Source organism: Pagrus major, chromosome 3 (assembly GCF_040436345.1).
Source record: "Pagrus major chromosome 3, Pma_NU_1.0".
Lineage (NCBI taxonomy): Eukaryota > Metazoa > Chordata > Actinopteri > Spariformes > Sparidae > Pagrus > Pagrus major.
Window position 1 is genome coordinate 8229515 of NC_133217.1, and position 15480 is coordinate 8244994.

General features: G+C 39.9%; 1 protein-coding gene across 1 annotated transcript in view; it reads left to right on the forward strand.

Moving 5' to 3' along the window:
• Positions 1-14498, forward strand: part of gabbr2 (gamma-aminobutyric acid (GABA) B receptor, 2) — a 191140-nt gene extending 176642 nt beyond the window's left edge. Inside the window, exons 15-20 of the mRNA XM_073463307.1 lie at positions 990-1100; positions 2782-3006; positions 3180-3362; positions 3999-4128; positions 11065-11182; positions 13564-14498. Coding sequence (XP_073319408.1) covers positions 990-1100; positions 2782-3006; positions 3180-3362; positions 3999-4128; positions 11065-11182; positions 13564-13729 — 933 coding nt within the window. The 3' untranslated portion in view covers positions 13730-14498. The remainder of the gene's footprint in view (positions 1-989; positions 1101-2781; positions 3007-3179; positions 3363-3998; positions 4129-11064; positions 11183-13563) is intronic.
• The last annotated feature ends 982 nt before the right edge of the window (positions 14499-15480 follow it).

Genomic DNA, 15480 nt, shown 5'->3' on the forward strand with positions numbered 1-15480 from the left:
CAGAGTGAGCTCTGAGTATTCCCTTTTTTCATCTCTCATCATCTTGCTTTCTGCCTTAAAGGACTTTGCTCATATTGTAGATGCCTATGCACATCTACACACACAAACACACACACACACACACACACACACCATCTGCTGAGCCACAGACATGTCCTACTGTAAATAAGCCTGAAGAGAGACACGCACACACCTAGCGAGCAGCATGGCATAATGCCCAGCCTTGCCCCAGGTGTCTCAGAGTTGATATATTGGCGTGGCCTCAGATGAATTCATCCCGGGCAAACGAACGCTCTTATTAAAGGCTTTTTAAAGCAGTGAAAGTGAAAAAGAGAGAGGAGAGGTGATGTGTTTTAGCGTATTAATATCCACCTCAGGTGCTAATTTGCCCTGTAAGTCACCTGTGTCACCAACTGCGGTGAAAGACAAGTGGAAATGAAAAGAAAGCTGAAGAAATGAAGAGTCGGGGGACAGGCTGGAGAGAGTGTGAGAGGCTGAGTGAGAAACAAGAAAGAAAAGGGGAAGGTGTAAATCACATTAATGAATAAGCTTCATTAGTCTTGCCCATTAGCGTCCTAAGCACGGATTAATTTAACTTGAGCCGACTTTGGAGAAGCCCAGTGGCTATGATGGGACACAGTTTGATTACACACCTGGATGTTTGATCACTGACACCCTTCATTCTGACTAGCAGCAGACAATCTGCGTCGCTTTTGTCCCTGAATGTGAAATTAGAGCACCTGCAAAGAGAAAACTGATGTGGAAAGAGCTGATTTTCTAACTGAGGATTTCTTCCTTCTGCAGCTGGTTTACTGGTTTTCTCTGTCGGTTTTATTGTTCCTCAAGGAAATTAAGCCTGTTTCTCTGGAACTTCGGATCCTTTCTTCATCAGTCTAATTTGTTTTTCTAAAACAATTAAGTAGGTACTTTTTGAGGGGGCATTCTATTAAATATTCTTCCTCTCTTCTCTGTGTTTGTGTTGTCAACAGGCGGACCCCCAAGGCCGAGACATAGCCATCCGTCCATTCTTGGAGCACTGTGAGAACACCCACATGACCATTTGGCTGGGCATCGTCTATGCCTACAAGGGACTGCTAATGGTGAGAGGAGAGAAAACAAAATTTCATCATGTGCTCACAGGCTGGACACACACACACACAAATACACACTTGAGATCTGATATGAATGTACAAATCTGCTGATGTGAATCTTAAGAGGCTCATAAATGTGTATGAATGACAATTGATGCCGTTCTATTCATATTAATGTTGCAGTATGATGCTATTTCTGAAATACGTTCCAATATTCAACATTAAACATACAGAGAAATGAAAAATACATTTTGCCAGTTGTAATCCTGTGTCCCTGTGGTAATTATTCATGTCTCTTGTGTAACATGCTAAATATAAGTATTTTTATATCAAAATCCCTCTTTTTCCTCCTCCTGTAAATTGTAAAATTATTTTTTATTACTTAATTTCCAGTGCTATTCAACCCTGCCAGACATATTACAATGACTCAACCATTAGCTAGTGTTTTATCTACCATACTTGCATGCAAAAGGACATACAGTTACAGTCTTCACCACAACATGGAAATTTGAGGTCGCTATTGTAGTCCTGCTGTACAATTACTTCTCTAACTCCTTAATGCAAATAGACATTAAAAGACTGTCTTCTAACCATCAGTATCAACTATTATTTAAATTTTCTATGTTCACTGATTGCATTTGAATACTGTTCATTAGTCTGAGTTTATCAGCAGAGCACAGTTGATACTGAACATTTACCTACCATCCTATGTGAGACAAAGAAAATGTCCACTTCCCCACCACACAGGCTGTTTTAAAATGTCCGACAAGCAGGAACAACTGTAATTTATGCATACGTCACTATGGTGAGGAGTGAGACAGAGACAGGAGGAGACAGAGCAGTAAGTCATCTTAAGCAGATTGAGCAAATGCAAATACTACCGAAAAGTGTCGAAGACAGAGAGATGGAAAATAGTTGGGCTTCGATGTCAAATGATAAGACGGCTACAAAGAAGTGGAGCGGTGGGAAAAGTTTGCATCAAGTGATTGACAGCAGCCCACATCTGTATGAGGCATAGAGAGGGACAGCAAGAAGAAGGTTTGAGTCATTCCTGCCCTGACATACACACATACACACACATACAAACACACACCTGAGGCACACTAATCCTTGATGACTGCTCTTTTAATTCTGCTGCTTGTCATTCCATTAACTCTCATTTAGACTTTGGAATAAACAGGCAGGCCACTTTACACAGCACACAGTGAATAATTCAGCAGGCTGCTGCTACTGCAACTCTGATGTTCCACCAAACAAACAGCTCACTCTGAATAAACATTGTACAGGCATGAAACCTAAGACTGCTTTGGAACAGTGTCTTTAGATTATATTTCTCCTCGTTGAGGCTCTATCATATAATAAGACTGATTTTTGTTTGATTTTCTTTCTTAAAACTACATGCAATTAAGTGTTTCCTCACAACCTGCCCTCCATTAGTATTTATAAAGAACAATAAAGAGCACTGAACGTCACAGAGCATTAAGATTTAATAAGAAAAACTCTGATGTTAAGACAAGAAGTAGAAAAAATGAAAGAAAACTGCAGTAACACCACCACTGCTGTCTGTCTGTGGACTGACCAAGATGAATGAGTTCAGACTTTCTATAACCAAAATCAAATCAACAGTCTGTGTAACCTTCTCTCAGACTTCTGATAAAACAATTATCTTCTCCTCTCTTTTCCCTGACAGTTATTTGGCTGTTTCCTGGCATGGGAGACCAGGAACGTGAGCATTCCTGCTCTCAATGACAGCAAATACATCGGGATGAGTGTTTACAACGTGGGTATCATGTGCATCATTGGTGCTGCAGTGTCTTTTCTCACACGGGACCAGCCCAATGTCCAGTTTTGCATTGTGGCACTAGTGATCATCTTTTGCAGCACCATCACGCTCTGCCTGGTCTTCGTTCCCAAGGTCAGTTTCTGTGTGAACAAGCACGAGTGGATAACTCTGCTTTGCCAAAATCTAGAGTGCTTAATTATCACCACATTCACACTCACACTTCTCTAACTGCAGCGTAAACAGTTCTGTGTAGCTTTTGTATCTCAGAGTGCAGCTGTGACTAATACCCATAACTCCTTTTCCAGTTCATCACCATGAGAACCAACCCAGATGCAGCCACCCAGAACCGGAGGTTAAAGTTCACCCAGAACCAGAAGAAGGAAGACTCCAAGACCTCCACCTCAGTCACCAGCGTCAACCAGGCTAACACTTCGCGACTGGATGGGCTTCAAACTGATAACCACCGCCTCCGCATGAGGATAACAGAGGTCTGAGCCGATGAATACACATTCACTACCCATCGAATTTCACCTCTTTTTTATTTATAAGAAGGTTCACCGGTGCAGTGGTGGCAGGCTAAGACACAGTAACTGAACAACAAGTCCAACATAAGAAGGAAGAAAGAGCAAATTAGTTAACTCCACTGAACTTAAAAAGTCATTTAATTAATTCTTAATAGAAATGGCTTAAAGCAGCTGTGATCACTTCAAAAGATCATGTTGTCGCTTAGCGAGTCTTTGTGCCAGACTGCACGTTCTCTCTGATTCATTTCATAAAAATGTTGACTTATGCTGACATTGAGTGACATTTTTAAATCCCGTGCCGATCACCTCGGCTTTCTGTCACATCTCTCAGAGATGAATTACCGCTGTTGTCTTTGCCAAATGAGAGCTACTGAGACACTGTTGGAGGACAAGTGAAGTTATTATGTCTTTTGCAGACAGCAGTCTTTTACATTCTTCGATGTGTTTTTACAAGTGAACAAGTAGCAGTTTGTTGTTTTCCCACTGGGTACTATTTGGCTGATAACCTTTTGCCTAAATGAGCTAGTTTATCTGTGAATGTATCTAATCCATAACAAAACAACATAAATTAATAATGTCTTTGTTTTTCTGTTTAAAAAGCTGGACAAAGAGCTGGAGGAAGTGACCATGCAGCTGCAGGACACCCCAGAGAAAACTCCCTACATCAAACAGAACCATTACCCGGACGCCAACAACATCCTCAGCATACGCAACTTCACAGATGGAAAAGGTAAGAAACTGACTGTATGTTTCTATGCAGCCCTTCGACTGTCACAGTCCATTTAGGCTTATCTGTGTGACCTCAACCATTGGAGGCATTTACAGCACTCAAACACAAAGTTCTCACAATTCTTAAATTTAGCCTGTTGAATCCTGAAGGAACCCTGCATTCAGTAATTTACTTTCCAGTAAAATTTGTTATCTGGAAAGCGTTCCATCTCATTGAAGACTTTACCTGCTCACTAACAAAAAAGAGGAGGCTCTTCAGCAGAGGTGGGAAGTAATGCAGTACAAATACTTTATCTGAACTTTACTTAAGTATTTATTTTTCCTACAACTTTTTACTTCTATTCCTTACATTTAACACAAATATCTGTACTTTCTACTCGTTACATTTTCAAAACAGGCTTGTCACTTTAGTTTCAATGCATTTTAGGGAAACCGTCCATTATCTATATTTTGCATCATTACAAGCCGCTTTCATAAGACTGATTTAAACCAAAATTCAGTGCATGTCACACACGACAAACATAACAAAATGAAAACAGACAGAGAGGGACACTCTGTGTCTGTGTAAGTGTGTCATATCTGCAGAGACACTGCAGCCCTCTGCCTGGATTTTTAGCTGTGCGTGGGATGCTTTACCAACCCAGAATGTCAGTATTTGACATCCTTGGAATGAGACTCAGCCATCAACTATCTTTCTGGTGCATTTATGAACAGCTCAGTCATATCCTACTGATTCTACCTTTAAGTCTAATAGTCCTTGAATTTATATAATTTGACGTGAGGTTCAATTATCTTTGTGCAAAAATTGCAGATAGAAGTGTCCCTCAAACATACTTTTTACTTTTATACTTTGAGTACATTTCAGTACTGAACTTTCATAGTTTTACTTGAGTGAAGAAGTTGAATCAGTACTTCTACTTTTACCAGAGCCTTTTTTTTACTCAACTATCTGTAGTACTTCTACTTGAGTAAAGAATGTGTGGACTTTCGCCACTTCTGCTCTTCATACTCTTCAGTTTATTTCATGTGCAAAAGATGAAAAAACACAATCAATAAGGGGATTGCTTCACTTCACAGACAACTGACAATATGCTGATGATGCCTTCTTCCACATAACTTTACTCCAGTGAAGTGTTGGTGCTTTCCATTCAGTCAGAAATGACCAACGTGAAATCCAAGATGGTGAATCATTTCTTCTTCATTCAGTGACGGGAGAGCAGCTTGACCAGGTTGTGTTAACTGCTGCCACTGGTGGCTGAAAACTAGATTGCAGGAGCAGTGCAAACAGACCTAAGATTCAACCAAAAAAGTGTAGTTTAGTATGATGTAACTGTGTCCTGTCTTAGCTGTAATGAGGTTCACTTGTGTGCATATTCACTTTAAATAGAACAATGTAAAAAAAAGAAAACTAATCCTCATATATCATCTAATAATAAACCCTTGCTATATGTATGAACATTTGCATATGCACTGGCTTTAGTAAAGGATTTTAATGCAGCTTGAAGAAATACCCTGACTTTTTTTTTTTCCTCCACTGCTGGAGCTTCTGTCAGCTGCAGGTGAAGAAGGGACACAGGAGGGCTCTGTCTGAGAGCACACATCTGTGACGTCTCTTAGAATGAGTCATGAGATTAGCTACAGTACCTGCATACTTGCACTGCTGCTTATCAAGTTATACACACCCGGTAGTCACACTTTTATCAACTGTGGGCTCGACAATAAAGGTGTTAAAGTCAGTCCACACTTGCACATTTTGCACCTAATTATTTTGCGTGTGTTGAACAATGAGAAAAACAATAGCGAGAAGATGAAAGAAGGGATGGGGAGGCAGTTAATGTGAACCACTGGGTGAGACAGGCATATGGGAACGCACAAAGTAAACTGTCAGGTGCTAAAACATAAAGATATACATCATATCTGTCTTTTCCAGCAGAGAGAGCTTGGGTCGGTTTACCCTCCTGACTTCTACCCGATACAAGCTGTTCGAATTGATGCAGCTGTATCTTAGACATTATGAAGGCGGGCTCCTCAAAGTGAATCACTGAATCGTTACACCCCAGCAGCATCGCTTTGCATTAGGCTCCATTTTTACAGACGCGGGGCGATGGTGATGTACAGCAGTTAGATCCAGCACGTCTGATGCACACGCCAGCACAAAGCCGCTCTCAGGGGTGTCTAATGGATCTGTCTGAGTTTGGGAAGGTAAGGGAGTAAAACAGCTGCGCTCGCTCTGCGGTTTGGGAGCGGAGTGCGTTGGAATTGTCTGAGAAGTTCCTCATCTGTGAAAGTTCATAGTAATGAACTGATGGCAGTTAGAGAGGACATTCAAGAAGCGGTATGTCTAATGCAACTTCTTTGTGTTTTAGTTTGTTCTACTTCTTCACTGCCTCACATCTTTTGCAGCAGACGCACACCCTCCTATTTGAGCCCAATTATTTTCTCTGGCTTTTAAATGCGTTTTGGCGGGGGGTTGATATTATGTGATGGTACCCTGAGGAAGACAGATTTTAAATAAAAGAAGCTCTGTGTTGTTGCACAATTGGTTGATGGAGCAGAACACAGAGAGCAAGAAGATAATTAGTCAAAGATTTTTGACCTTATATTATTCACAATCAGAATACAGCATCAAATTGTGTTAGTCAGTGATTTGAATTATTTTACAAGACATCTTAAGTAACTGCTTTCAGGGTTAAAATGTGCTCATTAAAACCTATGGATAGATACAAATCATTGAACACAAAATAGAAAATGGGCAAAACATTCCCAAGCAGTAATTTCAGTAAACACATTCTCAAATTTTCCATTTGTTTAGAGTAATCTCTCTAAAGTACTGGCAGCAGCTGGCAGCTGATACCCGGCTCTCTTAAGTCAACTAAGATTCAAATTGTGTGGGCTTAAAGAAATACATCTATTTTAGACAGACTCCTTATGTGTACTGTCTTGGTTACTGTAGGCTGTTAGGAGAGAACAGATACAAATATAGCCAGACACTTTTTTGGAATAAAGAAGATGTGGATAACAATCTTTCTTCTATAAATTAGAGAAATAAACATGTTTATAAACCTGTTTTGGGTAAAGAACACATTCCTGCCCCTTTTCATGGCAGCAAAAGAGACCATGTTGCATGCCGCTTCCAATAGAAACTTCACTTCTCTAAAAAGATTAGACAGCCTTCAACTGTTGTTTATTTCATATTTCCCTCCTCAACCTTTTAATGAGTGAGTACAGTTTAATGACCCAGCATTTACATGGGGGCAAAGGGATCAGACACAACAAAGGAACAGAAATTGGCTGTCTTGTTCATTATATAGGTGTATTACTGCAGCTGTTTCAATCTTGTCCCAATCACCACCAAAATTCTTGTATTAAAAGGGTACTTTGTCCCTGAAGGTTTGATATTTAGAAGAAGAAAGAAAGAGAGACAAGTTAGTAAAATAGGGGAGGTTTAGACATTGATCTACAGATTATGTTACTGACAGAAGTCAACAGAGAAACAAGACAGAGTGAGAGAATAAGTCTTTATTTGACTGAAGGTTCTGAAAGTATTTCACACCTTTTGGAACTTTTTTCTGAGTTACAAACTACGTAGCAGATCTCTTCAAAATTTAGACAGGACATAATGTCCAAGGAGTTGGGTGAACCGACAGACAGAAGTAGAGCCCTTCTAGTTCCCTCCTCACAGGATCTTGCTGTCTGGTGAGGAAGCAAAAAATTGGACATTTCTGGATTTCAAAACAATTGAATTTGAGTTGAATGATGACATAATTTGTATTGACTGTATATGAATACTTTTCCCAATGGAGTCTTAAATTCATCAATAAAACTACATTTCTATGGTCAATTAATCCTTACGATAAAATGAATGTAGTTAGTAGACAGTGAGAAAAACAGTGAGAGCTAAAGAGAGACTCAGTGAGAGAAAGTGGAAACACAGGACTGATACTGAAACTGAATGAATACTGTGCTGCTCTTATATTGCTCTCAAGATTATATTTGGCTCATCTTGCTATTACTTTTTTATGCTGAGAGAAAAGTATGAGTCTCTAGGTTGTTAAAGTGTTCATGATAATGATCTTGTGAGTTCTGAGAAGCAAGCTAAGACAAAGAGAGACAGCGCGTTGGGTGCTGCTCACAAACATCAATCCGACACACATTATGGAAATAAAATCACAGGTCATTAAGCCTCCTTTAAAGATCAGCAGCATATAAACTTTTCCCAGCCTCAATCTGCTTATGCCTGACAGTCATCATCATCATCGCCGGCTCCTAACTGTAGTCATCAGTATTCATAAGAGAGCTGGTCTAAATGTGTTGGGGGCCATGAATGAGTAGCTGTTATAAGAGTAGAACGCCGTGTCAACAGCGATTACGCTCACTCACAAAGGGTGAGAAGCAACACTCCACCCCTCTCTCTCTCTCTCAATGGCTGCCTTCATGAATATGTACCAGCACATGGCGATGCTGGAGAACACCAGTGATGACAGTTAAGGTGTGGTTTTCTGACAGACTGGATGCTGACACCTGATTTTAGGCTGAAACAAAATCCGAAGTACTTTCTTGACCTCCGAGGGGAAATTGTGTTACATTGGAGTAACTCCCGTTGTAGAAGAGAAACAGGTCTATATGTAATCATAGAGAAATTATAAGAAAAATAGAAATGGGAAGAATGAGAAATATGTAAATATATGTGCATTATTCTACAATATCTAGTAATATAGAACAACAACATTGAGAAAATAAGAAATACGTGAAACATTTTACCTGAATTTTACCTCAATATATACAGTATATAAAAACATAACAACAACAATAATAATATAGTTATATTATAAGAATAAGAATTATGTAAAAGTATGTACAACATACTACAATAAATATAACAACAGCAATGATATATATAGAAAAATAAAGAAATATTTTAAAATATGTACTTAATGCTACAATATACAGTATATCAATATAAAACAAAAACTATACATAGAAAAATAGAAAAATTAGAAATATGTAAAAAAAAAAAAAGAAAGATGTGTATTATACTACAATGTATACATGTATACAACAATATATATAGGAATAAGACATTTTTAAAAAATGGAAAATGTGCATCATACTACAATATATAGGAATGTATAACAACACTATACAGTAAATAGATATATATACTTTGTATATATAAAGAAATATGTGAAACAAAGTGCATCATTCTAAAACATATAACAATCTACAACAATATAAATAGAAAAATAAGACATAAAAAGCAGATAAGAAATACATAAAAATATGTGCATCATAATACATTTTATAACATTATATAACAACAATATGTCAAAAAAAATAATGTTGCGCAAAACTATTGTACTGTTGTGTCAGTGTTGCACAGTTGAAAGTATAAATTATAAATAAATAATAGGGTTACAGCAGCCGAGGGCCACTCCATTGACTCTGACTCTGAGGGGGCAGTTGAAAATGTGATGTCAACAGGCAGAAATGTGTGCACTGCAGATCAACCAGTCACAGGTAAACTAAGCAGCTGCTTATGACTAAATTTAATTAAAGCCAATAGTCACTGTTCTTTGTGCTGTTTTCCTGTCTGCACTCCCAGTAAATGTGAAACTTTAATGAACAGATGTTGAGATTTACAGGTTAATTTACTTGATTGATTCTTGTTCCACACATTTGCGCATTGAACATTTTAATTTCAAAACTGTTAAAAGTCTTAATGTGCAGTAAAATTCTTGGGCTGGCTCTGAGGTCCAGTGACACTTGAAAAAAACATCTTTGTGGAATGAACACATCCTCTGAATCCATAATGAAGTGTATAAATATCGGAGTCTGTGCTTTTAACACAGCTGTGAGAGCTACAAGGTTAGGCTTTTTTCAAAATGCAAAGAGGACTAGTCTGCACCAAAGAGTTCAGCCAGCTCAGATGTCCAATTGGGGCATGGAGTGCTGTGATCAGTGAATCAGGTCAGCAAGTGCTGGGAAATCTGGGACATCTGGAGAGAAAACTTTGTAGGGGAGAAAAGGGATCATTCCATTACTCTCCAGGTACAATTTTGGGATGCTGATGAGGTTGTTTACCGCAACTCTTATTGTGTTTCAACCTCATCATCTGTAACATCCGGAGAATGCAGAAATCGTGTTAGGAAGCCTTTGTTTGTTCCCCTTTGTCTTCCTCTCTAGATAAGGCTTCTTTCTTTTGGTTTTGCTCTTTCCCTTTTTTTTTCATGTCTACTTGTCTACTGTCTTCTACTGTCTGTTTTATTTAAATGTTGTACCTGTGCTTTATAATGTGATTTAATTACACAACCTGTCTCCTTTTTGGAAAAAGGAAACTGACTAGTTTGACATATTGTCAGATCACTCTTATGACTAAGACTTGCCCAATACAATTTTCTTTTACATTGTGGCTGATTGAGAGTTTTTCTTTGGTAATCAGTGGCCATTTTCACCTTGGTATGGTGGGTTAAGAGTGAAAGCTGCTGTTAAACCGAATAAAGTGGTCTCTGGCCCACCTCAAACTGTTGGTCTCAGCGTTCACTTGCAGCTAACTTTGTTACAGTATAAGGCAATCCGTATGAATATAGAAACACATTATTATTAATAATAGAAACACACTTTGATCAGTCGTTTTCCCTTTTGTGTGAGTGAACTATATGAAATGAAAACACTTTTATATTCATGCATTCATTTGGTAGGTGCATATTTTTATTGCTTCTTAAATGGCATCAGGCTTCAATGCAGCATGACATACAATAAGATCAAAACTTCTCCTCCTCCCAAACACCTGGAGAAAAAATGCAGATCCAGACTCAGGCGATAGGATTGGTATTAAGTCAGGTCTCAGGTGCCGGGCACATGGGACTTACGAGTGTGACATCCCATTTGACACAGCCTATCATATTTCTCATGATGCCTACATGTCTTTTCACTGCAGATGGAGAGAAGTCGATACTAAAGAACCACCTGGAGCAGAAGCCTCAAGCACAGTGGGGCTCCATGGACCCTTCCAGAATAAACAGAGGTCCCCTGGAGGATATCAACTCGCCCGAACAGTGAGATCTCCCATTTCTTCAGCACCTCTACCCTCGTGTCCCTCTCCCCTCCCCTCTGTCTTGTCAGCTTTCTCATCAGACTACACGTCACATGTTTCGCAAACCACCAGCAGCTCTCAGGCGGTTGCTCTGGCAACAGAGCCCTGTGAAAGCATGGACCGGCCCTGTACTTTTCTCTCCTACGCACATCAACATACATATAACCACATAAGAGTGTTTTGTGTGTTCTCCCACCATTCCTGGACTCACTACAGCTTCAGTCAAACACATGCTCATGTACAGTTTGCACACGAAGACGTGCAGCCGATTGATTTGTTGTCCCAACTTATAAAAGAAGACGGTCTTGGATACTCAAAACACTCATGCGACAAATGCAGATCTACAGTCATTTACTATTAATAAGGCTGCAAAGCTGAGGGATGTCGACTTCATCAATGGGGGGAGACCTCATGCATCATTGAGAGCTCGTACTCTCACGCTCATTTAACTAGAACCAGGAGAAGAATGCACAATGTAGAGGGACAGATGGATGGAGAAGGGAAAGACTTGCAGAGAAGGGGGGGGGGTAAAATATTGTGAATAGGGCAGTTACAGAGAGAAGATGGATTAAGAGAGAAGGATGTTTCGATAGGAAAGAGAGACAGAGATAAGGAGGAGGAGAGAAAGAAAGAGGTAGAGACTCACAGAGGCTTATGTAACCAGTGATTTACAGCTCGCATTGGAAGCAGCTCTGAAAATAGACAGGGAGGAGAACAGAAGTAAAGGAACACTCGGAGCTATTCCCATGCCACATGAATGTTTGATCACATGGAGGGAAGAGAGACGAAGAGGCAGCAAGAGAGACAGAGGAGACAAATATAAAGAAGTGAGAAAAGAGGTAAAGGTAAAGGAGGACGAATGGTTAACACTTTGTGACATAATGAAGGCCAAGTCATGCACCAGGTACATGTAACTGTTAAGTGTAATGTCAATTCATATTTGATGCATCAGAAATACCAGAAAACTTAAAAATTCTTCATGAGAAGGAAAGAATGTGTTTCCATCTCAAATAGAACAGGCCTGAGGACCATTAATATTTCAAAGTTCACCTAATTAAGACATTTTTCTAGGTCTATCGCTGAATGGGCTTGAATTTCATCCCCCCCTCTTAATTTTTTACATAACTGGCATTTGGTTATGTAATTTTCTTGCAAACGGCTGGCAGTGGCACTAGCACTGGCGAGGTAGGGTGCGAACTGTCACAGCAGGCGGAAGCATGAAATGTTCTTTTTGTCAGATGATCCCAGAAGCTGGGAGGCACGGTGGATTAAGGGTTTAGTAAGGAGAAGTGAAGAAGGGAGTGTGGGTGCTGAAGAATACAGGAAAAACAATTAGAAGAATTGCTGAGGGCTTGTTTGAACTGAGCAGTATGTCTCTGTCCACTTTTATCACTGCATGTAAATGTGATTATAATAGTACTCCATTTAAACAGCACCGAACCATTATGATTACAAAAATCTTAGTAAACTGCAGGTCGTCTACATGTGCCATTTCTGGCTTTGGCGTAACATCCCACCGTTGTCTTTTGTGTCTTTCCCTTGTGTATTTGTCAGAACCCAAAATTAGAATATACTGAAGGAGAGTGTTTAGACATGTTATGTAATGTTTTGTTATGTACTGCTTTTACCGTTTTTATTTATAGAAATACATAATCTTCTATGATTTTATCTCATGTAGTAAATAAAGAATCCAGCCTGATATACCAAGTAGTTACATTCATACTGGTCCCATTTTTTTAGCTTTATGTCGCTAGGCTTATAGTAAGGATGTGGAGGTCAGGGTGTTGAATGGGAGTATAGAGCATCCAACCTTTATGCTGGTGACCAGAGTTTTCATCCCCTCACAGACCAACAATTGATGTAGTTGGCTTTTTTCTTTCTTTCTTTTCTTTTTTTTTGCATCAGCACAGTCTTTATTTAACTTGGAGCAAAATATTAAGTTTCCTTCCCGTAGCTATACTTTATGTCCTTTAGCAATAACCATGCCTAAATTAAAGCAACTTATAAACTGGGATAGTAACCCTAAAAGCACACAAACAAAAACTTAACATAGTGGTGTTAATTTACTCTTTAATTTATTTTCATAATGAATAAAACTGTGAAATTAGGCCATAGTATTAAGACGTTTTTCTTTTGTTTTATTGAAAGATGTTGGCACTGACATTCAAAAATATTAGGGCAGCACAATTGATATGGAATTGAATAAATGGAATATTATCAGAATCACAAAGAAATACGAATACACATGTGAAGTACCTCAAAATGATACTTATCTACAGCACTTGAGTAGATGCTCTTACTCTCTCTGCCTCTTACATTGTAACTTTCCTTCTCTTTCTGCAGCATACAACGTCGACTGTCCTTGCAGCTGCCCATTCTGCACCATGCCTACTTACCTTCCATAGGAGGGGTTGATGCCAGCTGCACCAGCCCCAACGGCAGCCCCGGGTCCAGCCCACGGCACAGACACATGCCCCCCTCCTACCGGGTAATGGTCTCTGGCCTGTGAGCTCCATTCACTCCCCCACCTGGCTCTTTGCAGAGGAGACACATATGGTTCTTATTTTGTACAACAAATAGACTGATATCATCAGCGTATGTGCGTATTTTGTCTCAGAACAAGGAGGACAGGGGGAGAAGAGAGGGAGGGGGAGGGCCGAGTTTTCACTCTTCGTTCCTCTTCACCCTGGCCTCTCTTGAGAACTGAAACCCTCAGTCAGGAAGGGGTGGGAGGACACGGAGTGGGCACTGGATGACCCTTACAAACTCCCATGATTCACAGCAATGTCCCCTTGTTCATCTGCTCCCCTTGCCTAGGCATACACACAAGCATACACAAATACACACACATGCACAAACACACTGACACCACAATAGCAGGAGAGCAGTGGACCAGCCCTGACCTGACGTGTAGCCTTATCTGCTTCAGAGGGGGTCGTCTGTCTCTGTTCCTTATCTGTTGTATGTATGTGCTCGCTGCTACGTGTGAGCTCGTCATCTAACTTGAGTATTTCACTGCTTCAGTGACTGGACACCTGTGTGGAGACATGGAATTTACAATACCCAACAAAGGAAATAATCCAACCCCTTCCCATCCATGTGGAGACATGTAAATATAATCATTTCTGACTTTGATGTACTGTAAGCTTTGTATATGCTGTGAATGGACAATTAAAGGGGGTCTAAGCGTGGAGCTATGACAGAGGTTATCGTAAAAAATTCAAATGGAAAGCTTATAAAACATGGCTCCCTACGAAGAATTAGACATGTATGAAAGAGATCTGGAGTGATGTGTGTAACTGTTGATGAATTAGCTTATGGGCAGCAAAGTAAGATACATCAAAGCTTGTGAGGCACCCAGGGCCCTTTCCTTTAACTTAGAGCAAGATGCACATGTTTCTTCTATCCACTTTGCTAAATTTGCACCACCGGTCTCATCAGAGATTTCACATCAGACTTTGCATAGGCCTTTCATACTTTACAACTTGCTTAATATGTCCTCAGAAAGCATGTTATACAGAATATTGATGCTATGCCTTTTAACAGGTCTCCAAGGCTGCATATGTTAGAATATAGAGCTAAAAAAAACACCACAAGAGTGTTCCACAGTTGTTATTTGTGTGTGTTATATGCCAAGAAATGCACACATTCAGATGTACACTTAAAGAGAGCACCTTATGAATTCAGGTGCTTTTCAGACAAGGCATTAGTGACGGGCCTGGTCATATTGATCCCCACAGAGTGGTCTCCACAGACTGTTAAGATGTCCATCTGATCTAGCCCTCACAGCTAACCAGCACAGGCAAGGGTGACGGGGTTCATGTCAATGGCGAAAGGGCACAAGACTCTGAAATAAAACAACTTTTTCGGAAGAAATAAAACTCAAGAAGTGATGCTGGAAAGGATGTAGGTCTACCAGTTCCACAACTAGTTTGAATCAAGTGGTTGACCTGAATTTCCATGAGGGGTAGTAAAAGACGATGAACACGTGGGAGCCTCGTGTGATAAGCCCCAGCCGGCTGTAGCTTTCAGTTCCAAGAAGGTGGCGACACCACTGCTGGTCACAGTGATAGAGCATAAAGCACAGACACAGGGCTTTCTTTCGTATTGAGTGTCAGATCACTTCACACTTAGCAACAGTGAACATACCTCAGTTGCTATGGAAATTCAGTGCCGTTGATCTCGGTCCAAGAAGGTTGCACTGAGCAAAAACGGTCATCGACACAGTGTCGTCGTGTTTTTTTGTAAAAACTGTCCTCA